Source organism: Polyodon spathula, chromosome 16, assembly GCF_017654505.1.
Source record: "Polyodon spathula isolate WHYD16114869_AA chromosome 16, ASM1765450v1, whole genome shotgun sequence".
NCBI lineage: Eukaryota > Metazoa > Chordata > Actinopteri > Acipenseriformes > Polyodontidae > Polyodon > Polyodon spathula.
In genome coordinates this window covers 31,232,480-31,259,532 of record NC_054549.1, presented here as the reverse complement: position 1 = coordinate 31,259,532, position 27,053 = coordinate 31,232,480, and the positions used below count along the sequence as shown (strand labels likewise).

The 27,053-nt window shown below is 35.5% G+C and overlaps 1 protein-coding gene across 1 annotated transcript in view; it reads right to left on the bottom strand.

Moving 5' to 3' along the window:
- Positions 1-567: 567 nt before the first annotated feature.
- Positions 568-27,053, bottom strand: part of LOC121329003 (E3 ubiquitin-protein ligase PDZRN3-B-like) — a 95,021-nt gene continuing 68,535 nt past the window's right edge. The window contains exons 4-10 of the mRNA XM_041274165.1: positions 8,588-8,841; positions 7,530-7,617; positions 4,798-4,907; positions 4,172-4,259; positions 3,949-4,050; positions 3,533-3,649; positions 568-3,036 (exon numbers count right to left, since the gene is read on the bottom strand). Of these exons, the coding sequence (XP_041130099.1) occupies positions 1,492-3,036; positions 3,533-3,649; positions 3,949-4,050; positions 4,172-4,259; positions 4,798-4,907; positions 7,530-7,617; positions 8,588-8,841 (2,304 nt within the window). The 3' untranslated portion in view covers positions 568-1,491. The remainder of the gene's footprint in view (positions 3,037-3,532; positions 3,650-3,948; positions 4,051-4,171; positions 4,260-4,797; positions 4,908-7,529; positions 7,618-8,587; positions 8,842-27,053) is intronic.

Here is a 27,053-nt window from a genome sequence, read left to right as displayed (position 1 = left end):
TATGGAGTATTAATTTGAAACAAACTATAAGTCAGTGATTCCCATGATCTCCAGGAGCTACATCTCCAGTATCAGAAATAACTCCATCAAACTCATACAATTGCCAAGACATGGCCCTCAATAGTTTTTTATTCCCCTGAATTTCTACTGAATCTTTACAAATCAAAAAAATAATGGCAAAATGTTAGTCTAAAGTGGTCACTTAAATTTCGTCTATACCATTGGGCCTCTAGCTAAAAAGAAAATTGCATTTTATTAAATCACAAATAAAGGCTGCCAATGTGTGAAATGAGGGGAGCATTAAAAAACGCAAATGACAGGTACATTTTATGTTAGAAAGCCATAACATTTGGCGTTCTTCAAGGAAGCACCAGTGGCTGACCGCTATCCCCAACTTCACAATCCCATTGACTTCAATGCCTTCACAAACCGGGGAAGTTGATTACTTGGAGTTTTATATAGAGTGTGAACTAGACCTGACCAAAGGAATGGCTTCAGTTTCATTGTGACCCTTGAAACAACAGATGCAAGAATGAAACATACAGCAACCACCATTTTGAAAGCTCATCAAATATAAAACAATAATTTATTATTTCTCTCATTTTACAAGACATCACAATGTGCTGCTAACTAAAGATTCATTAAAATGCAATATTTAGTTCAGTACATCCAATCTAATCCTACAAAGCGCACAGTAACTACATTAGGCTTTAATAATTCCAAGTGTTTTATATAAACAAATTAATTAACTATACATGCAAAATGTATTTAACACGCTGCAGATGTTTGCAGGTAGCAATACCCTGCTTTAGAGCAAGCCAATTTTAGCAAGTGTTTTACGTTTTTGCAGAATCCATTTGATAGCACTTTTTAATACAGACTAAAAAAGAAACCGGAATATCAATACAAACCGGAATATCAATGATCCTTTGGAAAAATGTAATAAAATTTACAAATGTCCAATATAAAAAGGATACTGCAAATAACCTTGAGGCTAAATATTGATTTAAAAATACGTAAACGTACACATACAGTAAAATACTGGTAGAAAATACATGTCTTCTTACAAATACATACATGTTGGCAGTTATTTTTATGACCTAGGCAAGCTTTCTGTTTCTACAATTGCAAGAGGACTTTAAAGTTCGTAGTAAAACTAAAAACTAAAAAATAACGATGCTATGGCTATTGGTGTATAAAGTTTCCAGACGTGTAACAGTTTTACGTATTATTCAAAGGTACAAAGGTATAGATTATTGAAAGCATGTGAAAAAAATCTGTACTTATTTTGCCTTCAAAGCAATACTACAATTCATTATCTGTTTTAAAACATTTCTGATATCCAACCTTTTACATGTTGGCATTGTAGCTCTATCAACATCTGAAGACCATTTTGTATTTACACAAAAAAAAAAGGGTTGCCACATTTAACGAGGCAGGAATTTCTACTCCAACTGGCAGAGTCATATTTACATTATTCAGACAGCCCACTTACACAGTGGTTACAGATAAAAGGGAATTGTATACTCTCGTTCCATCTGGGGATTTAGTGCCGTGAGTTAACAGTTCTTGGATCGTCATCCAATTGTCGAAAACTTTCTTGTTCCTCTTCTTGTTCATCTTTTTGTGGCTCAGTTCAATAATATTCACCTCCTTTTTCTCCTCTCCACTGCCCTGCTCCTTCAGACAATCCTGTCTGCTCTGCTTCATGAACTCTCGTCTCTGCCTCTGCTCCTTCGCTCGTACTATATGCTGTTTGCGCTCCTCCTTGCTCCAGTAGCGGCCCATTTTCATCTCGCTGACTGCGTCATCGTCCGTCGTCATGCCGCTACGCTCCTCTCTGATCCTTATCGCACGCTCCTTGAGTAGCTTGTCCCTCACCGGCCTCTTAGTGATGTACCGCGTCCCATCGCTCCTGATCTTTACCTTCCACTCCATCTTAGGTTCCAATTGGCTTGGAGAACTGGGGTCTCTGCACATGCTGACCAGACTCATCTGGCTCTGGGCATATTCTACTGCTGACTTCTGCTGGATCAACTGCATGTAACTCTGATAGTGCTGGGCATGAGCTGGGATGTGAGCATGCTTGTAAGGAGAGTGCTGGTAGGATAAGTTACCAGCTTTTGAAGTCTTGCTGGCATCTGTAGTGTTCCTGTCCTTTCCCTCTGACTGCTTGCTGGAATCCTTAGAGGAAGAGGGGCGGGATTTAACAGAGCTCAACTCTTGGCCTCCAGCTTGGGACAGAGAAGCCTTTGGCGCTGCTCCACTGGGCCCTGTGCTATTGGCCACCACACCTTCACTGCCCTGGCTGTTGATATCATCAGCAGTTCTGCGGAGAGAGTTGTCAGGGGACATCTCCAGTGTAAGAGGAGTGCTCCTGCAGCTCTCCCCAGTATTGTAAGCACTTGAGCTGTCCTTATCTGATTTCTCCGGCAGCTCTGTGATGTCAGACAGCTCGTGTCTGCGAGCGTCAATGCTGGTGTTGTAGTTGTGGAAGCCGCTGTTGTGAAGCATCCAGGACTCTCGGTACTGCTCTTTCAGCTGCTGCATCTTGTGGGCTCGTACAATGTTCAGGCATTCCAGCTCAATGTTTCTCAGCTCTTCATTCAGCATCTCCAACTCCTTATCTACACTTTCCTGGTCGCTTTTATTCATGTCCATTGCACTGGTGTGATAATAAAGGCTGTACTGGTTTGCACTCTTCACTTGGCACTTCAGCTCAAGAAGCTCTCGAAATCTTTCGCATTCGTCTGCAGGAATCCCCAGAAAGTCTGCATCTGTGTAATCGGCAGATATGAAGGACTCATTGCTGAACTGCATATCCCCACTTCCCAGAGTGTCATGGCTGTAAGTCAGTTTTTTGCGACTGCCTAAAGTGTTGGATGAAGTGGTGTGGTCGTCTCCCATGTTCTCCTGCTCTGAGCTCTCATCGTTGCGGGTGCTCTCGTCAGTACGCCCCAATCCGCTGTCTTTCTCGTGCTGGTTGGATAAAATTGTAGCCGTGTCTGTAGTTCCTCCATCCTCATCGTGCTTCTTCTGGAGATACAAAATAGTGAAGAATTGTCAAACAAAATGAAAAGCGGTTCATTTTTGAACCAGTGAATTTGATAGACCATATCTATGCATATTTTTTTTTTTATTATATTTGTATTACTGCATATTGTCTTTTTACTTTAAATGTTTTACTTATGTTCAAAATATAAATTAAACCATACAATTTATAATGACTGTTGATTAAACTGAGAGGAATGTTCAACTTAACAACCCAGTTGACTGTAATGATTAAAGTCAGATGTGGTGTAGTGTTTAGGACATAACATAAACTACAAAAAATGACATTACAAACTCCAAAAGAAAATGTTATTAATAATTGAACTATCTTTCAGAGAATCAAGTCAGAATCTAAATAATCAAATATGAAATGATTACTGGACCTGAAAAACATGTTTTTTGGGAAATCTTCAAAATTCTGAAACGGTAGGTATACGATATGACATTTTTGACAATGTGTTGTACTGTAAAATAACCTTACCTGCTGAAGCATGCTGGCAGTAAATTGCATAGCCTGATGGTGTTGCTCCTCCAGCATATCTATGTGCAAATCATCAAGAAAGTCATTCCTGTCGTCATCCATCCATCCTTCGTCCAGCTAGAAACAGCGAACAACAAAAATAAGTTATTTGACAGCTTATGGTAATATGGATTGTACCAAAAAGCTTGTCAAAAAAAAATTAAGTAACACAGCCCACTTCCGTGTGAGTTTTCTGTACAGAAGGGTAACAGTAATGGCTTGTTTTTGTGTTCGTCTCCTAAGCTTCCACTAATCCTTCAAGCCCCTCGATCAGAAGAAGGTGTTAATACTGAACTTCACCTAACCCAGTTGACATGTTTGTTACTTCTTACATTATTAATGATTCCCGTTAAATGGCTAACTGAATGAACACTCACCTGAATCTCAGGCCTGGCTACAAGGAGAGACACATTCTTGTTGTCTTCGCTGGTCAGAAGTGACACCGCTTCCTCCCTGTTCTGAATCTCTATTCCATTAATCTTAATTAAAATAAATAAATACATAAATATGAATAAATCATTACATTGTAAAGACAAGTTCTCAAAATACACAACCAATATGTTTTGGTTATTTGAATGAACGAACTCCTGTTTAAACTACATTTGAAGTATTTTCTGGATAATTCGTAGAGGAAGAGCCTAAAGCCGATTCGAAATCTCGTTCGCAGCCTGTTAGATTTTTGATCAATCTATCATAACACAGAAGATAATTTTAATATGTAAGGTAAAATATAATTTAAGGGAAGCCTCTACATTCCCTTACGGAGGGGTTCACATACCCCATTTATTAAATATATATATATATATATATATATATATATATATATATATATATATATATATATATATATATATTATATATATAGTTCTCATATTATATAACCAAAAGTTCTTAACAAAAGTCAAAATCTTTAAAGGCATTTCTATCACAGCACTGAATAATATTACCTAAAAGCAATCGCATGAAGGGAATGCTGAAAAAAAATACACATTTACATTGGCTGTTGCTATAGAGACTATAGTATGATAAATGGGAAGTGTACACATGTCACCTCCAATTTCCTTCTTACAGCCAGTAACAAAAAAAAAAAAAAGGGATTTGGGGTAATATCTTTGATATAAAACCTGCTCCCACAAGCTCTGAACACTATTGATGCGTGGCTCTTTCATTTCAGTAGATACAGCCGATAAAACAGATTTATAACGCCCGTTCAAAAATAAATTCACGGTGCACCTACCTCGCTCACATAGATCCCTGTGTCATCTTCATCATCAGTTCTATAGCATAGTGTGAGCCCAAGCTTGTCTTGGCTGTTAAGTCTGTACAAGTCCACTTCCTAAAAAAAAAAAAAAAAAAGGGTCAAGTTAAACTAGTTTCATTTTTAGCTGTGTACCAAAAATGGTTCAAAGTAACATTAAAGGTCAATTTTTACCGTAATCCATATGTTTTTTTTTTTTTTTTTTTTTTTTATTTATGTAAACGATATTAATATCTGAACTTATTCAATTAAAATTTTCCTTCAGTTTCATTTGTGGAAGAGAACCCACTTTGGTATTTTGCTTATGATAACTGTCAAGAAGGGAAGGCTTGAGTGAAAAATATGTTTTATAATTACTAACTATGTCTAACCTAGAATTTGTAAACTACTGAAAATACTGATCACATAACAGTCATCACAAGTACACTGTATTGAATATGTTTTTAAGTATGCTGTCATTCAAAGACTGGAGTATAAAAACCTTGAATGCTCTGAAGCTATTAAGCAAATTGAAGATGGATTATTTATTGATAAATGAGAGCTGCCAAGAACTGACAGGTCAACAGCCTCTTTTTATTGACTTGTCAACATGTGTACTTTGTTAAATAACATTGTAGTGAATGCTACTGACATTTTACCTACTCAATCAATAAAAGCGACAGTGAAGTGCTCATTGCTAAAATGAGCAGCACTCATGTAAGTACATATTTATGCCAAGTTTAAAAAAAAAAAAAAATATCAGAATATTTCAGATATTAAAACAGAAGGTACATTTTAAAGCGGAGAAAATAAAAATGCAAGCATAAGGACACTGGAGGGAAACACTGGGTTTGGTGCAACATGAACAGCCTTCATTTTAATAGACTTGTTTTATAATATTGCATGTTTTGCCATTGTATTCCCTTTTTCAAAACATTCAGTAAAAGAGCCAGCAGAATCAATACGTGCTTAATAGTGGCTGAGGTACTGTTTTGACAGCAAGTCATTAAATGCTTTTCAGCAAAGTTATATAAAGATAGATTCTGACTCCATCAAAACTACATGCAAATGACAGAACTATTAAATATAAAAACTCTGGGGGGAAAATGAATATAGTTCTAAAAGAAAGATTTGTAATTGGATTTCAGGAGGTTGGGAACACTTTTTCCAGCAATACTGTCCATGGACAACTACATATTACAGCAACAGAAATGAAGCACTCCCATGTCAGTCTATACATTTCTAATCATAAGGCACGTCATGTCAGATGTGAAAAACTTCAGACCCTGGCAGTAAAACACTGCGATTGGTGATATATTTATGACTTGCTGTATAGTTCTTACAACCTTGAAAATTAACTTTCAGAGTGTGCTAAAAGGTAAATCACTGTAATAAAGAACATACAAGCAAACCAGACGAGATACTTTGACACTGTAGTTGTATTACAACATAATAACATGGTACTTGAAAGGTTATACAAGCACGAATACATACTATACCCACAGTAAATCTGTCATCATCCCTGTTAGACTTAATTGATGGAACTATTTAGTTACTTGTGACCAGGTTGAAGCCTAAAGTCAGAACTTACAGATTTGTTTTCCTATATTAACATTTAAAAAAAAAACAAAAAACGAATCTTAGGTCCCAAATAAGATATTTTTTCTTAAATATCTGTAATAATTGAAGCGGCTGACTGAAAAATGACAACAAAGCACTAATGTAATAATATATATATATATATAAAGCATTCTGCAAGTTTGTCAGAGCACCCCTACCAACCCGAAAATTATAATAGTGCTGTGTGACCCCAAATGGCAAAAACAAGGATGCAGACCAAATATTGCAAATCAGTACCATCTGGCACTGTGGCACTGCACTACAAATGCAGAAACTTTTGATTCAGACAATATCCTCTACACTGAAGCCTTGAAGAATGACTTGATATTTTTCTTTCACTGCCTTGACATTTCCATTACAGTAAATGGATATTGGGCCCCTGTGGTCTGTTAGAGAACATTTATCAATAACAACAAAAAGCACAAGGAGAGGTCGACAGGGAGCGCTTTGTTATTGCTTTGACCCATCCATTGATCTTTGTCTTTAAGAACTAAACAAGGTTTTAGTGGTTTCAAGACATGCCATCAGGCCACTGGGACTTTTTCTAATGCTCAGCTGCCTATGTCAAGCGGCCGTTCACCTTTTGGCACGACATAGTCTATCAAAGTCAAAGTTATTGATGCTAAGATTTGGGCCACACAGTGGAAGGCCAATGACCTTTCTTCTCTTCTCTTTAAACGTATACAAATAAAAATGTTCATGGACAATATATTGCCTCAGTTTTTCATGTGAAGACTATAGCTTTTTTTTATTTTTAGTTAACTCAATCAGAGGTGTATTAACGGTTGTCACAAGTAACTAATGATGTTGCCGCTTGGCATCTGTTAATGATATATATTAAACATGCATCTCAACTCTTGTCTGGCATATATTTAAATGTGAATGCAAAGACAAATTAGCTGTGTTCATAAGTAAAATTGCTACAAAGCTATGGGGATCATATTTGTTGCATGAATTGAGATGCTGCTGTATGGAATGCTAATTACAAGACTGGGTATGTTCTTCCATTTGTTCAGTGCTAGCTAATTCGCTTTAGAAATTCTTCTAGCTTTTTGTAAAAGTGATTACACCATCATAATATGCTGTTATTCGTACTCGTACCTCATATTCCAACTCTTCTCTCTCCATGTCCTGGTGCATGCCATCCAAGAAGTCATTTGGGTCATAATATTCATGTCCAGGTGAATGTCTAAAATAATTAATATAAAACAATATACATATTATAAAGCAGTTAAAATGTATGTGTTAATAATTCTGCTTAACATAAGACCCTCAAAGTTATACTGTTCAAGGTCAATTGAATAATTAGACAGATTTGATAGAAATGAAGTTCTGTGCTCATTCTGTACCTCATATTATCATTAAATCTTCCACCAATTTAGTTTTTATGTTTTATCAAGGTCGTCAAGGCCTTGGCTCCATTAATGTAATGACAATCCACTGTGAAATAGGGTATTAATGGCAGAATTATACAACATAAAGAGATTTCTTTATAGGAAAATAACTGTGAATGTATGCCATTCAGACCTATAGAGCTTTATTATCTAGAACCATTATGATCTAACACATCCATGTAATATTTTGATAATAGATAATATATATATATATATATATATATATATATATATATATATTATTAGATATATATATATATATCACTATATAAATATAATAACATTTCACTATTTTATCTTTATCAAAATATTACATGGATTTAGGAAGATTGTAATGGTTACTTCTCATTGACTCTTGTTGATCACACTTCCAATTTAGCAGAAGGGCTGAAACTAATATTAATTAGCCCGGCCAATATTTATACATGCCTGCCCTAGGTCTGGTTATCCATATGGACAGTGGTGTATACTGTGTAAGTGAATATTTAATTTAACTGTATGTTTGAGTATGCAAGTGTACAGCAAACCCCTACTTCAAGTGAAATTAAAGCTTGAAATAATGTGGTGGCCTTTTTGAAATAGTGTAAAGCATTCTATGTATATGTTAAGTGTATATAAGATTTTTGTTTTGAACAGGCGCGCTTATGTCTCAAGTGTGTGTTATAACAATTTATTCTAATAATATGCTTAACATTAAGAAAAGTAAGTGTTTAGAAAGCACTGAGCATAACAAGTAAATAAAAAAGTTTCAAGGTTTCAACTTACTCTTCTGGCAACAGGCATTGCTCAAGTACTGCCGCGGGTGGGGTGGGAGTGGCGCGCTTTGCAAGAGCCATGATGTGTTCGAAGGTTATGTCAGTCTGTGTGCCTGTGTCCAGCAGCTGAGACTCATGGGCAGGGTTGAGCATTTTGGCTCTAGGAGCTCTTCGTAGAACTTGAACCACGATTGGATCCTTGGCTGTTCTGAAAGCTTCGACTGCCTGTTCATGAGTCGCCTTGGACAAATCTTTACCATTGACCTGTTAAACACAGCAAAATAAAAATTGTGTTAACCTTTTAGAGCAAGTACAGTCCCTACCTGGGAGAAAATAAGGATAGCCTTATGCTTCTGTAAATGTTTAGTTTACAGTACTTCTTGCATAACTTTACAAAGCATTGACAAATTTCTACAATGCTTAGCTATGATTTACTACACATTGCTAGACTTTAACCATGACAGTTAAAAGTGAAGATAAAAAATGCAATTAATTGCAAAGTTTTGTTTTAAATTAATAAAATGTAGAAACAAATTTCCATAAACAACATACATTGCAATAATTGTATGCTATATACGTTACAATACATTTAAGCTCAGGTTAATCAGATTTTTTTTTAAATATTGACTTGTCAATAGCTTTTCAGATTACAGAGTTTAGCACACCAGAGCAAGAAGTGTATTAGAATGGAAGTCTGTGAACTGAATGATTCACCAAGGTTAGTTCTTTTAAGTTTAATTTGCTATTTGAATAAGTTTTCTCTTAAAACAAACAAACAAAAAAAAAAAGTTTGATAAATGCTGAATTTAATTTAATTGCTATTACTTCAGACATACAGACAATAAGCACAGACACAACTTCACTGTACATTAATGTTCATGCTGGGCACACCTGCTTTAGCTTATCTATTGGAACACTGTTTACTTTTAGTGGTGGAAATATTTGTACTTATGGCCTTGAAGGGTATTTCTCAATAAATATTCTCACCAGGAGATATAGACAATACAGATGGATAGCAGCCATCAGCATTTCTGATGGTTTGTTTTCTTGAGAGAAGCTCTACTAATTACATCAGGATATGTTAACGCTAAGACCACTCGCTGGAGACCCCAATGTGAAGGCAGATATACATCAACATCACACAACCACAGCTGCTCACTGTGAGCTTTTATCTGCTCAAACAAATGATCTTTAAACTTCAAAAACAGTACATTTTAAAAGAGCTCTTTTATAAAGCCTCTCCCTCAGGAAATTAAAGTGTCAAGACTAGACAGTTTAGTAGTTTGATTATGTTAATATGATCATTAGATATTTTCCTTCAATATCCTCTAGAAATATGTACATAGAACATCTGTGTACAGAAATGAGCAAACTTCTATCTTGTTGGGTAGCTCCTTTTTAAATATTGCTGCACACCATGGTAAAACACAGCAAATTGTATTAAATCATGGTAAACCACTGGAACATATGGTTCATCATATGTACATATGGGGGAAGCTTTTAAAACATAAGTTAATGAAAAATAAGGACTGTAAATGCAATACAGTTGTATAAGAATGGCAAAAGTACGGTAAACTGCAAAACTAACAAGCACATTTCCCATGGTCAAAGAACAATACAGACTAACTTCAATGATGCAAAAGCTGTCTTTTATATACACTTTGCCAGTTACCAGAAACAGTGGAAGTGTATACAAAACAAGCTTGTAATGATTGTAATACACAAACTAACTTACAATGGTTGAAATAATACCCTAACCACATTCCTTCTTGCAACTTCAATGGCAAATTTTACTGACCTTTCAAAGTATAATAAGTGTGAAAACAAACGTACAGAACAAATATTACTTTTTCTTTACAAACTACAGGTCTGCTTATTGTAACATTGAATAAATATGCTCAATGCAAACATTACAGTACAAGAGCTGACTTAATTAAATGCATCTTTGGCTATTCAACATTTTCCTTGTGATCAAAGGTTGCTTTGAAATTAGCAAAATCAATTCTCCCACTCAATATTCTAGTTAAGGTTTTTTTTTTTTTTTTTTTTTTTTTTAAATCTAAATTACATGCTGCTCAGACATAATGCATACACAATAACCATGATGCACCAATGTTGATGCAGTAGAACATTCCTTTTTATTGATCAAAATACAAATAGAAAACTGTATTTCCAGATACAATGAACACTAAAGTCAAAGGATGATCTATGACAACATGTTAATAATTCTTACTAGTTTATAAGGTCAAACTGCTGAGCAAAATTAGATTTTAATTAGCATGAGCCCAGCTTTGATTAATCAAGATTGTTACACAAACTGAAATGAGGTGCCCTCATTTAATAAAGTAATTTCTCCACAGTGAAAAATATGGCCTCCCCTTGGAAATTTACTGAACATAATATTTTAACCTATGAAGATTAATTTGTGAAAAAGGCTACAGTATGTTGCTATTAAGTAGCTAATTAAACCCGGATGCGCCACTTGACCCATTTAAACTACTCCTTGGTGTTTTTACAACTCTTTCATTTTAATGGAAGATGAAAGGGATGCTGTAGTTTATGATTATAACACAATTGATATTGATCCAAGAAGACTTTCTAACAGATCCTTTACATCACAGAGAATTGATGCACCTCCTTGTCGATCATTAAAACAATGACCTATCATGTTTAAATGCTTACATACAGAAATATTTGAATTGGCTGGCAGTTTGTTCTCTAATAGTTTAAAATACTGAAGCACAGCAGGATTAAAAACAAATATCAAATGTTAATTTAACAATTCAACGTAATTATAAACACTGAAAACAAAAGTAACAAAAAAAAAAAAAAAAAAAAACATTGAAAAAACTGACATTGCAAAGTGGATCATGTTTTCCAAATAGTGATAATGTTATACTGATACATTTTTTTTTCTGGAAATGCATGTGTTTATAAGGTAATGACCTTTTTTGTAATGCTTTTATTTAAACAGTAAAAAATGGTTCATCATAAATGTCCAGCATGAAAAGGGATTGATATGCACATATGTACTAATGTTTTTTTTTTCTTCCCAAAGGAAGGGTTATAACAGAAAATATTGAACTTTCTTGTTTACCTTTTCAGCCTTCACAGGTGTAAAGAAATGTAGTCAATGGCTGAAGCAGTTTTGCTAAAATATATTTAGCTGCCTATAGGGATTTGTCAAGAGGTAATTATTAGACTAGCCCACACTAAGAGTTCAGCTGTGTCAAACAATTTTTCTGAACCAGTTCACCTGAAAAGACCCTGCTTAACTGGGTACATACATAATTCATATTCACAGCTTTTAATGTATGCATATAACCCAGGATTTAATACACTATTTCAGTGGCTTTATACAGAATGTCCAATAGGCTTCATCTTGTGTTGATATCAATATTAACAGAAAGTCAAATAAATGGAAAATGGTACTCTTAAACTTTAAAGAGCTTTTGAGGTTGTTAATAACTAAAATGGATTATTGCTAATCCAAGCCTGAAGGATAATTGTATAATCTAAAATGGAAGCAAGTTTTACTCCTGAAACATTTAAATTGAAGAAATAGACAAGCTCTTACACTTAAAATTCATATGCAGCTATTAGATTTGCATTCAGAACAGCCTCAATATTTTTCTCAATAAACTTTCTGACAGTGTTTTTTGTTTGGATTTACTGACTATCCTTTACTGACTATCACTCACTGGTTACACAGTGTAACAGAGCATTCTGATTGGCTCATGCATTTCTTATTGAAGAAGGTAAACATGAGGCATCCATCGGGATATCTGGTCTTCCAACGAATACACATGAAATCTTTGTAAATTTCAGAAATTTTAACAGATATATGCACTTTAAGTTATTGGTTAGAAATGGAGGATAAAGCCTCTAGTTCCTGTCACAAAACACAACATTGTGTATTCACTCTAGGACAATGTTCCTCCAAGCCTGTCTTCGTTCCTCAGCTCAGGAGAGCAATTTACAACACTATAGATCAGCTGTGTGAGATAAATGTCATGTGTGGCGAGATCTTTCTAATGTTTACTGTCCTGGGCTTTACAACTACAGACAGTAATCATTCTCTAGGCTTCCCACTGTTTCACAAAGGCAGTACACCCTAAACAAAGCACTGCCACTCCCAATGCAGCCAGTGCCTTTCACTTGACTGAACATGAAGGAAACACGATTAGCACTTAGTTAGGGGCAGACCAACACCACTTACAGCTCAGACCTCACTTGCTAGATACCTTCGTAGAGAATGGCTTGTGCTGTTATCCAGTAATAAAAAAAGAGCTAGAGGTATAAATGTAATCTCATACAAACAATATGATACATAATTGGGTTACTGGGATAGGCTTACCCATTTACTTGTATGGTATTTTACTGGAACAGACCTTATCGATTTCTCTTACCTTTCAATAGATGCTTGATCAGTACGCTACCAATTGATCCCTTTATTACCAGACCTCACAATAACGGAACTTGTATGTATTTCTCAATACGTCATGCATGTGTCAGAAGTTTTTACAAATTCAGCAAACCCTGAGAGTGTGTAATCCAAGTTGCAATAATGATAATCCTTAAGAAGCTTGCATGGTACAGTGAACTCCTAGGGTGTCTGGGGATCCTGTTAATACTTTCCATTCCTTTTTATGTTCAGGATTTCAGATAGCATGAGAGTAACCACACATTTATAACACACTTTTTCTTGTTGTATGACATGTATGCCAAAGCCTTTTGTAAATAAGGCTGAATCAGGTTACTTTAGGGGAAAAAACAAAAACAAAATAGCATTGTCATTTTTGTTATATCTATCTATCTATCTATCTATCTATCTATCTATCTATCTATCTATCTATCTATATCTATATATATATATATATATATATATATATATATATATATATAAGTAACCACGGACATTTTATGGTATACTTTTTGTTTTTCTGCCTCTTGGTTGATAAAGTATATATAGATATATATAGATATATATAATATAATATATATATATTCCTTTATAACTCCCCCTTCAGTTTATTAAACACCTGAATCCTTTTCATATAAACTCAACAGTGTGTCCTTTGTTAGGAAGGGCACGGTGCCATGTAAAGCTATGACTGACAGTTTGCAGAGGGGAACTGACACCTCTGAATGAACACTGCTATATTAAACTGCTGACATTTTACTCTGACTGGCTCTTTTTGTGTATTCTTTTTCTTAAAAGAATGGTAATGAGGTCTGGAACAAGGCCTTGCTTCGCTGAGGCTGATTTCAAATTTCAATTATTTTTTTTTTTTTGGGGGGGTGGGGTTGAAGTACCAGGGGACTTCTCTTTTTCATTAAAGATATCAGGCTTGTATCATCCTGGTCAAAAATGTACTTTTTTTCCTGCTGTAGTCCCCCTTGTTATTTCACAAGAGAGACAGCCTGTTATTCTCAGCTGGAGGTGATGTTGCATACTGTGTTCCTTACTTAAAATCTGTGCCCCAGTCAAGGAGATCAGAGATATTTTTTTAGTAGAAGTATTGTTCTGGAGATAATTTTAATTATCAAACACTGCTGTACTTATACCTTGCTGCTAATTCCATTAATTTATATGGGACATAATTACATTCTGAACACAGGGCAACATGTGTTAGCATTACATTTTTTTTTTATGCAGACCAAATGCCAAAGAGGCTCAGTCATCTTTTTTACAGTGGCATTCACCTTTGTTCTGCTTTCACATAATTGTGTGTAAGACATCTCTGATACTTTTGTCCACTGGAACGTCTGTTTTTGCTGCCATTTTTTTAAAATGAACTCTATAACTTATAATTGAAAAGCTATTCAGATGTTATATTGTAGGTTCATTTTGAAGTTTTATGAACTTGTAGTCATTACTTTAAAGCAGGGGTCTCCAACCCTGGTCTCGGAGAGCCCCAATCCTGCAGGTGTCTTTACATCATCAGCGGTCTGGAACACATGTTACTCTTGACTAATTAAGCTAATAACTGGTTCAATTAAGTAACTGAGAGCTCAGTTGAAATGAAAATCAGAAGACCATGTAGCTCCAGGACCAGGGTTGGAGACCACTGCTCTAAAGACATACCTACAGCTAGCACTTGTACATCTCACACAAACACATAGTCTTTCATTTCTGGAAAGCCATGAAAATCCTTGGGAAGCGCTGCCTATAAATGCTCATTCAAACTCCCCACAGATGTCTCAAGCACTCTCTATGGTCTGACACACTACTTAAGAAAATCCTAAGAATTATGCCTTTTAAGAAATAAAGAAAGCTTTACAACATTAAAGATTTCATAGATGGAGAGGCTTAAGCTTATGCCTTAAATGAAGTGTCGGAAAGAGAGTTCAAGATGTATTCTTTTCAGTAATTCATGGAAACAGTTACCAAGTTACAAGAAATGTTGTTTGCTATATTACAACACAGAAGCCTTTATATACTTTAGCATGCTGCATTACTGAAGACGGGAGGATAAACAGCCTAAGAAAAAGTGGTTAATTAGCATGGAGAAATAAAAAAGAAGCCATTATGTATTCTCTTTCTTAATCTTACTTAAAAGTTGGAATGGTATTTTAAATCCAGGGGGATATACAATATACAATAGCGTCACAAATCAGTTATTTTTAAGTCCTTATTATTTGGTATGACTCTAAACCTTACCCAATAATAATAATAATAATAATAATAATAATAATAATAATAATAATAATAATAATATTAAAAAGCTTTTATGAAGGATAAGTCTAAAATGTATGAGAAAAGTGTAAGTGTAGTTTTACCATCAGTCAAAAAAAAGGCATTAACAATGTATGTGTAAAAAGCTGTAGAGCAAAATCTATGAAACAGATGATGATAAAACTGTATCAAGTCAACCTGAGGAGGCTGAACCCTTACAGAGCAGCTTGACAATAATGGGCTGTCATCCTTCATTAGTAATAGTATAGCAATCATTGCTATGAATACCACATGATGTAGAAAAAAGAGTCTCATTTTGTTAAGCTATGATTTAAGACTTGACAGAAAATCCTTATACAATTTACTCCAGCCACTGAAAAAAGATGATGGTAGTTCTTTTTTTTTTGCACAGCAGCTGTTCAGTCTTTTCAACTAGTCCAGTTTAGTCCCAATGTATTGTGTCTTGTTGTTTCACTGATGGCCATGCATTAACAGAGACTTCCAATTAAGTGTTTTATTCCAGTTCAGAAACGGCACTGGGAAAGGAGCAAGCATTACTCACCCAAAAGTTATGGATATCGCAATTAAACCACTCTCCCTTGGTATAAAAAGTGAACACGTGTGTTTCAGTCACAGGTCATGTCCAGATGTCAGTTTAGATACACATTTGCAACTGTATTTACACTTAATAATACTGTCTCTAAAGCTGTAAGAGGCTCAAATGATTAGAGGCAAGAAGACCTGCAACCTAGTAATGAGGTATAATGGGACTATCTTACAAATTAAAACGGCTACTAGGTTATTTTTAATTAATCCTTAAACCTGGGTGGTGTTTCACTGTTTTATTCAGGGTGTGGTGTTACTGCACATTAGAAGGCATCCTTCTTAGGCATTGAACACATGTTTAAATTGCACTTTGGCAAATTTGCAGTGTCACTTTTAAAAAAGCCAGTTTGACTTGCAAATTTTTAAACCGACACATTTCAGTGTGCATCTTTTCAGAATGACAGAAGCACAGCAATACAAACAAATTACACTGTGGTTCTGACGCTGTGTAATATTACTTTATCGACATTAGAGAAAAGAGAATTCTATAAAATTCACATGAAGCTACTTATAGGAAGTTCCAATAGGCAGTCTTGTGTGTGTGTCATGCAGCTTCCTACACGTCTTTTAAATAAGCAAGGGTAAACAAAAAACAAATTTATACTTGACTCCATTATCAAAATGTGCCTACTCTCCTGATTATACCTAAGAGATGCTTCTGTAGTCATTTCCAGTGTAAAGTGAGAATCTCTGGACATGTTCCAATACCAACTGGCATAGGCAGCAAATCTATACTTGGCTACCAGGGAGATGGGCAACTGCCACTGGATACAACCCACAGCATTCAGCCGCTGACTGCACACATTTTCAAAAGATGCGCTACCTTACAAGCCTTCAGGTGCTTCTGTAATATTAACATACTTGCTGCTTTGAATATCAGTAACCTATGTAGGTTTTCAATCTAAACCAGTGACCCTCTCCTGAATTATGAATGCAGAGCAGAGGGGGCTTCGTTCCTTTGACTCTGTGACTGCCTTCAAGGTTCCCCCTCTTGTCTTCTTTGCCTTAGTCGTATGTGACAGTACGGCAGTGAGAAGCAGTCTCCAATGTCTTCTCCCCTGTGGCTCCCTGCCACCTGCTTCACAGCATTAGACAGATGTGGAAATGTACAACCATAAACCTGCCTGTTATTAAATTAACTACACTGCATTATTTAGGCTTCACCAGCAAAATGTTCTTTCTTTTAACCCTACAACTGTCAAGCTTCATTACCTATTTGCAGAAGAAAGCACTATGTACAATCTGCTTAGGAAGTGCTTCTTTTGCACTGGGCACATACATGCAGTGTATACAATCTGCAATATTATCTGCTCTTATACCGAGTACATTATTATTATTATTATTATTATTATTATTATTATTATTATTATTATTATTATTATTATAAATTGCTATATTTTGTGGCAAACATATTTCAGCTGTAAGACACCATCACCCTTCTCCTAATACTGTTTTTACAATTGAAAGAAATGTAGCTGATAGATCACCTTACTGAACTATCTGTTTAGAAAACACTGTCATTTGTTGCCATATGGCTTAAATTAAATAAAGAGCAGACTCATCTCCATTCTTTGTAAGACAAAACAATATATATTTCTTATGACATAACACAATGTAAAAGTCTTAAAAAAATAAATAAAATAATCCAGCAACAGTCGGAACCATGATATAAATAATTCACAAATACCTATTATTTGTTGTTGGCTGGCTAGCCTTCCAAATATTACCCTGCTGTGATTCAGACAGAACATTTGGAAAAGCACCACACTGGTTTTCAGAATAGGCTCAGATGGATACTGTGTACTGGGGAATCACTTGAACTTATGATAAAACAATTAACTTGAATCAAATGTTTTGTTCATCAGGCCAATTTTGTTTTGTGTATGACACACAACTCAAATGCTTTTTTTCAGTAACTTATGACACACACAGCATCTGTAAGACATGGTCACTAAAATGCTTAGAATTCAACCCATTCAGCCTTAAACAATCAAATAAAATAAACACAAGCAAAAGTGATGCGTTATTAAAGGCTAGTCAGGAGAAACATTTCAATTACCAGTTTGTGGTAAAGTTCTAATTAAGGAAGAGGGAAATCAGAGTCACAGACAGGCACCACGGTCATTAAAGGGCAGTTTTTTGAAGATTATGGATCTCCAGACTGTCAAACAGAGTTTTCGCTGGACTGCCTCTAATTCAAATGACTGCAAATCTATTAGAACCAGCATTGTGTTGAAGCACATACCTTCCTGCTTTGATGCAAGTGTGTTGAGTTCATTACAGTTACTGAGGTCACTTGAGTGGTAGTGCTTAGAGCTTTCTTGTATCTTTTAATTCTTCTTCTAAAGAAAAATCCTGTTTTTGCAGAATCAGCCTTGATGTTACTTTAAACTTTTATTTTTTTCCAAAGCTACGCTTTAATCCTTCTCAAAGGCATGCAGTTAATGCTATTATGCCATGACTACAATGAGACAATCAGGATGTAAAACCTTAATGGCAATGTTACTTTTCAACTTGAATCCTAGTTTAGGTAAGATGACTACATGATGAACAATACTGGTATTATACATGTGCCTGTTTTTCTGGGCATCTGATCATAAATACAAATTATTGATTAACTTATAGATTATCATCATAGATCCATAACTATAAAAAAAAAATAGATACAGGTGTTTTAATAGATTTGGACAACCAATGCAACTTTGATTGTGGGATCAAGATATGGACCATATCTTCATATTGCCATAAACTAGAAATGTTATAATGGATCTGTAAAATTAATGTTCCAGGGAAAACCCTTTGGTCACCATAACATGAGTACTGATACTGTGCAATACAAAAGCAGCTTGCGTCACGACTGCATGGCAGGTTCTATACAGTAGACACAAATGGATATGTAAGTTGGACAATATGTAATAACAATGCAAATAACTAATTGTTAGGAAGGTATTATCCATTTATAGGTTATAATAAGGTGATAGCTTGTGTAGAATAACCCTTTCAATGAAACATGTTTAGTGGTATTACAAAAAAGATGAATTGAAAAATATCATTGAACGTGGCAAATATTGGCTCACTGTCAGCTAAACAGAAGGCTTAGTAGGAAAATAGTTAATATTGTCTAAGCATTGAATATGACAAATGAAAATGTCTGGCTTATTTCTTTACATCGGTTAATAGACAGATGAAAATCAACTACCTATTCATGAACGGAATACCTCCATAACAAACATTGTTTACCTAGAAATATATATATATATATATATATATATATATATATATATATATATATATATATATATATATATAATATACACACACATATTTTTTGTTTTGTTTTGTTAAAGCAAACGAATGACATGACTGGTGAAAGTATATGATTCAAGTGCTCGGTATGTAAGTGTATTTTTACTGTATGATTAAAGTGCAATAAGGTATGTGTGCAACATGAGAGAAAACCACTCTTCTGCATCATTAAACAAAGAGCTGCAAGGAAATTGCAGGCAGCATGCCAGAGTCCTTAATGAAGAGGATCTCTTTGAATTATCTGTGGATGAGGCAGGAATAAAGCCTGAGACCCCCATATATATCTGATCCTTTTTGTGCTGCTCGTCATGAGGGCTTAAGAAGCCAGGCGCACTGGACCTACAAAATTGCAATTTATTGAAGCATTCATTTCCCAGCCAAATCAAAGCTTTCACCTCCAAAAAAAAAAAAAAAAAAAAAAAAAAAAAGAAAAAGAAAATGAAAACACCACAATATCCAGGTGCTACTGTATATAAAGAAGAATTTGAAAGCTGTGCCCTGGGATCGCTTTCACACCTCAAATGTGTATTTTAACAGTTCATTAGACATGAAGCACAGTGTTTCAGCAGGAACTTTCTTAACTGGAAATACCCAGACTCCAAGAGGAGGTAGCGTCACCTCGGGTTAACAGAATCAATTGCATACTGTAAACTTTAGGTCGAGGGTTAAATAGATCAGAGTAAGGGAGGGTTACGAGTACCCTGTTGCTTCCAAAGGCTTAAAATATATATGTTTTATGATTAGCATTTATTATTAGTATACAGTAAATAAAGATGCAGTGGTTAAAGATAATGCCTTACTTACCACATCCAGACTGACCCTGTATTAAAAATGACATCCAGACGGTATTCTATATTAAAATGCTGCTGATAAAATGCATCATGTATATATATATATATATATATATATATATATATATATATATATACCAATTGATCTTCCTCTGGTAATTGGCAATTGGAAGCATAGCATAATACAGTCAGCATGGTGCCTCAACCATCAGCCCAGTGCTTGCCAATCAAAGACGACTGACAGGTCGCTGTCGGGTACAAGTGTTTTGAGACAAACAAAGGTTTGTAAAAAGTCTGTCGTTTGTTCCATCTCGTTTGACAACAGAAATAAGATTAATACGACATGGAAAACTATGCTGTCCTTTGATGACTTCTTGATCTATGGCATCTGTTGAATTTATGAGCAGGCAAACCCACTTATCATTGTAAAACCCAAACTGCAAACTTTTTAGCTAACTACTACCATAAACACTGAGTGATCAAAGAACAAGAGTTCACAGATATAATAGAGACTGTTCTTGACTCTATATAATGTGGCAGAATCAATTTCAAATAAAGATAGGCTTTTACAAACTGTCCTCTTATTAGGTCCCACAAACCATAGCTATATTTAGTTAATGATCCTGGCAACATGATTTTTTATTTCACATTTTCTTTTTCATCTTTTTAGCATGCACCAGTTAATGTTCCGTGTAAAATACATCAATATTTTGAAGCCGAAGTAGACGACTGCTGGACATTTCCTTTAATTACTCTTTCGATAGCTATCCTTTTACAAACGAGGATTGATTTAAACTTTCTTTCTATATATACATATATATATATATATATATATATATATATATATATATATATATATATATATAAATAAATCAGCCATTAATAAAACTGATATTTGCATTTACTGCTGCCCTTTCACATTTTCAAAGATTGTAATAATTTATCCCCCTTGTGGTTTTACTATTGAATCAATGGCAATTTGTGCTGCATTACATTTAATATGGAATCAAATAGTGCTCTGGCACTGTCTGCCAGCATCTAACACAGACCTTAAAAAAAAAATTCCAAAAATGCTTTTTCAACAAGGGGTTTGAGCTAATGCTCCCCCTAGTGGTAGAAAGGCAAAAAAAAAAAAAAAAAAATACGTACTGTATTAATCACATATTCAATCCAAGTGGTTTAGTAACATATTGAACACATAATTTAATCAATCATGCGCAAATTCCATATGTTACATTCTTTTTTTTTAAATAATAATTATACAATAATCTCCACTATAAAGAGTGACTCAAGCTGCCGAAGCTGCAGATAGTAAGTGAAAAAAATACAAGAGCTGGTAGTTTACTGTTGCTGAGTAAGTACATTTTAATTTCTTAACTGATATGACAGCAGGTAAAAAGGTATTTTTAATAGGTAACTTTCTCCCAAATGACGTTGTATACAGCAGCCTGTATACAGCAGCCTACTTTGTTTGCTGGCAACTAAGTGCTCAATATCATATCTGCATACCTCTGTAGCACTTTTTGGGTGAGTCATTTCATTAGGGTTAACCAGCATGCTTTGTATTCCATCTGCACTGCATGAAATGTTTGATCGACTCAATTAACAGTTAAAAAGTTAAAATAAAATGTCACCAGCTTTAGTAAATGGATGTTGGATGTTTTGAAAAGGAGAAATAAAAAATGGGAGTGGGAGGAAAATGCTCCATCAGCCATTAAGGGTTAAAGATAAACCTTGCTCCTCAGACAGAGGCTGGGGGCATAGGACCCAAAGTCAGCATTGAGTTCTATAGAAAGAACCAGCACATAGCTATCTGCAGACACAGACAAAAACTACCAGGCATCAATCATCACTCATGTCCCTTTCAACTTGCTCACAGAGTGCATGACCAAGCTCTGACCCTTCTTACGACTTCTTAGGTGGTTGTAAGAGAAAGATTTTGGTGTACCATGTGTTTGCAACCCACTTTTACTTTCTACTACTTTTTTACTTTCTATTACAGAAGTGTAATGTTACACTGGAAGACCTGTATAAAACATAAAACTGTGTATGGTGTCTACACTTCCAAAGATCAACCATATCCAGTAAGCAGGCAGGCAAACATGTTCACACACACACACACACACACACACACACACACACACACACACACACACACACACACACACACACACACACACACTCACACACACACACACACACACACACACACACACACACACACACACTCGCGCACACACACACACGCACACACACACACACACACACACACACACACACACACACACACACACACACACACACACACACACACACACACACACACACACACACACACACACACACTACTTTCTCAGAATGGCCAAATATACAGAAAACACTTAACTGTCAAATAATGCAAAAACAGCAGCACTGTATTTACCTGGCAAACTTCATAGAGTAGTTTGTATTGCTCCTCCTGCTTCTGCAGAGTACACAGACTGCATCCCATGATTAAGAACTATCAAATAAAACCTCTTCATCCAGCAAGACAGTTTGATACAAAACAATGCAGTCAGCTTAGCTGGCTCACATGTGGCTGCTCCTTCACGTACTCTAAGTAAATTAGCTCATGTGAGATGATTTACGTTGATGTTACAGTCCTAGAATCGTGTGGCTACAGCGGCAGTGCTCTCCCTCTGTCTCTCTCTCACTCACTGTGCGTTACCCTCTCCTTGCTGCTGCAGACAAGCTGTTGAAGTGTGGACCAGTGCACAGCCTATATATGGCTGCTCATGCATATTAATTGCCCCTCATTGACTATTCATGACAAACACATTACAGGGGGCCATAATTGCTGACTATGACAGACAAAGTTTTAATAATTAACAATCATTACTTCTATTGTGAGGAGACAAAATGAGAGACACTAAAGCATTTTGTAGCTGTTACAAATAAACATGACTTTATCTGAGGAGGTCACGCAATTTCCACTTCTGTGGCAACCTTGATATGATTTTAATGATCAGAATGAGCGAGCACCCCTATTTCACTAAAGGCACTAAGATGTTAAGTGTGGGGTTCACTAACACATTTAATGAGCAAAATAAAGGTATTTTGAAATTAAGGTTTACGTAGTAGTTAATCTGATAATGTGTCTAATATACTGAAGACGTGTCATATAAGCAACAGGGTGTTGTACGTTTCATAGATTATATCTGAATATGTATGTTTTATATTAAATTACAATGGTGACTTTTAAAAGCAGCTATAGTTATATTGTGCACTACTAAACAGTTTTCTATTCAAACAATACTGCCACCTACATGGGTCTGATTTATCCAAACAGTCTGTAGCCCTTTCATTAATACCAGCAACGGAAACAACAGAGTTTAATCAAGAAATGTCAGTTACCAATCTGACTGCGTCTGATATATCTGAGCATCCTGTAGCACCTTCAATAAAACTAGTGAAGGTAGCAAACAACAGAGAGGATCTAAATTGACAGGCTGCGCTCAAGGTTCTCTCTAGACGTTTGCAAAGAGGCCATAAACAAGGTTCAAAATTAATCCGCGTCGAAGCATAATCTGTTGACAATGAAAGTACAGATCTGCCAGGTAAAATAATCCCTGAATTAACTGATTTAATATAAAAATGTACACACTGTATTGATATTTAATTTAAATATATACTTGTGGTGTAAACAGAATACTGAATGATCGTTTCTGGTAAATGGTTTTCATTCCCCTTCCGGTGAATAAAAACCGTACAGCACGAACAATCATTCAGTAGTCTCTCTCTCGTTCTCTCTCTCTCAGAATGAAACATAATATATATATATATATATATATATATATATATATATATATATAATATATAAATATATGGGGACAATATATAGATATATATATATAGTTATATACCAAATGCTATCAATACCCCTGTTTTGTTTACCCAACCTCCTGATATCCTCCACTTATTTACCGAACTAGGTTCACCTAATGTTACTCTTGCTCATTAGTGCACACTCAAGGGACCTCAATAATCTGATTCCTTCCCTTAATTTCTCCTAATTGTTTGGGCCAGAGCCAAGCCAAATCAAGAGGACGGGTGAAACTACACTGGTCACTTCCGAGCCTTACGTCGGACAAGAGTACCACATTCAAACGTGATACACAATTTTTTATCTTCACACTGCGCTCTGCTGATAGGTCAGAGAATGCCCTCTGCGGCACTCAAGCTGACAAAAGTTACGCTGTCTTCCAGCAGACTAAACTTCAGTTCTGACGAAGGGACTTGGTGCCAATCAGCCAACCAACACAAATGCCAATTAACAAACACAAGCAAGTTGGAATTTGAATACATTTCCAGCCATGCTTATTACATTAGGAAGGCACCATCCCAGGAACACTGCGGCTCTGTCCAAGTTAAGAAAATGTTGAATTCACGCAATTACCAGCTTACACTCTGTGGTTGATGTCACCTGATATTGTAATTACATTCTTGGTGGATGCTAGACATTTAAAAATAGAGAGGGGGCGTGTCTTTCTTTATAAACTTTTTCAGACCTAACAATAGTCTTTTTTGATGAATGAATTCAAATTTGTTTGCTGTGAGAAAAAAATGTCCTGGCCTGTATTATAGCCAGCTTGCCCCAGGAGAAATTCCCAGACACTTACTTATCATTTTGTTTCCCATTGTTGCACCAAAAATGGCATATCCTTGCCTGGCAGACTTTTTTCAGTATAACAAAATAAAAACAAAAAAGAAAACCAATTGTGGCTTACACACATCGAAAATAATATACGGGATATTTAAAATCCATGCTGTGTTTTAATTAACCAATGAGTTTGGTTAAACCCATTTCCAGAGACACATAGGCCTACACTGTACGGAGTAAATGCTTTTTTTATAGTAGGTGTGCAAAACATAATCATATGAATGCCTATAAAGTCTCACTTTAAACCATATAAACGCATCTATCTGCAGTCTACAATCCAATCTTCAACAAGTTGTTACACAAAGATTAAAGATGGCCTATATGCAGGGTTAGAAACTAACAAAAGTGTGGTACTAGTCCTAAAGATCAGTACCTTTTAAAACTTGATAGTCCTTATGTAAACTTACTAGTCCTTATGTGAAGTACCTGAGTCAGAATCAAAACAAGTTGTTGGGGTTTCTAAATTATTAGGCTTACATATTATTTTCCTAAAAAATAAACACTTATAAATTTAGATTTAAATTGTATATATCAAAAAACCCCAATAAGGTCTGTACAACACCACTGACAGCATACGTCACGTATACCTCAGCATACTTCACTGCCTCAGTAATGGAACTATCTGTAGAACTGTCAGAGATAACGGACACTTATAAAATGGATATTTTAAATACACTATCCTGATTGGCCAAAACAGGTCACATGGGGGTGTTGATATTACAGCATATCACCATGGGTTGGCACTTTTTTCAAAAACGGGCAAATCACTGGCAGATATCCATATACTAGAATTTAAAAACAAAAACAGCAGACGTATTGGAATTTATCGCAAGAAACATGACCGCAAAATTTTTCACAAAATATTTAGGTTCCTCTTAAAAGAGACTTTGGGGTTAAAATATGTATTTGTTGCAGTTGCTCCCACTGTCCATCCTTCAGTCTGCCTGCCTGCTGCCACCGGACCCACCCCTTCGCAGCTGTGTGATCTGATGTTGAACATTTATAAATTCATCTCAACAGTTCCTGCCATACCTTTTAAATGTGTCCAGGTACAAGGGTATCATGTCTTCTGCTGTGCCCTGCATTGTTTAAAATTGTTTCTTAACACTGGTCCAGCAGTTCTCCACGTTACCAAGCTGTAAAATTGCAAAGTCAGTTTGATAAGTAACCGGGTATTCCATGCAAATAATGACTTTCTCGCCACAGTGAAGCTGTGGCACAAATCTGTTATGAATACGTCCTGTTACTACCCTGGATAACAAAGGATTCTTAAAAAAAAAAAAAAAACGCACTCTCATCTGATACTATTGCAGGTCTTGTGAGGAAGGGTCTGTGTGATTTAAAATAAAGTTAGTCTTATTTGTGCTGCGAGATTTAAAGTCATTTGTGCTGTGTCATGATGAAAATGGGCAGTAATATTTTACTTTAAAATGTAATGAATAAACCAAAAATTACAAGAAGTGTAACGAATCAAAACTGCACTTTCAATGGCAATGTTCAATTCAGAATCTGGAATTATTTTTTAATTAAATCCTTTTTTTTTATGTTTTAAGGGACAGTTTTTTCTAAGTTCAGGCAGAGGTGGAAGGATATTTAATAAAAATTTATTTTTTTTGTTAATTAAAACATGTTTTTACATTTTTTTTTTATTGATCCATTTTATAAGCGCAATAAGGCACTTCAGGGTGTGGGATATACTCTAATATCCACACGCCCCGGGCGGTTAAAGCCACTTGTCTTCGGCCTATCATATTTAGCAGTTGCCATTCTGGTTAACTGGGCTGGGCGATGGGTCCTCACAATAGCGTTGATACACTCCTGTGTCTATAGGTTTTCCCCACATTTAATTCTTTTGAATCATACAGGTTTCTCATCAATTCAGAATTAGAATACATGCTTTGCAAGGGTGTGAGCTGGTCTAAAAACACTTTTAGCTTTAAAATCACAGAGGTATTTATGGGGTATAGTAATTGTTATGCTTTTGATGTGCCTTATTTGGCAGTCTTTGCCTTCATCAGTTTAACAGTTATAATGATTACTTGATTTTTCATGCGTTTAAAATCGACTATCTTAAAAGGTGGACGACCCAGTCACAAATGTGCCACTCTGTCTTTTGTCATACCAGACACAAAACTTGCAATGCATATTATTTTCTTAAGACCCCAGGATTACTGAGACACAGACATCAGCTAGTCCTCATCAGTTTTAATTCACCTCGGGCGAATGGGTGAAGGTTAGTTTCTAACTCTGCCTATATGTATCTCATTTTTCAATAATTGCTGTTTATAAATTAATTCCCCAACCTCCAATATCTCCCTGATAGTATAAATAATTGTCCCTTCTCAGCTTTGCCTACATTCTTTTCCCCCTGCAGTCCAAGGTAACTCCCTTAGTG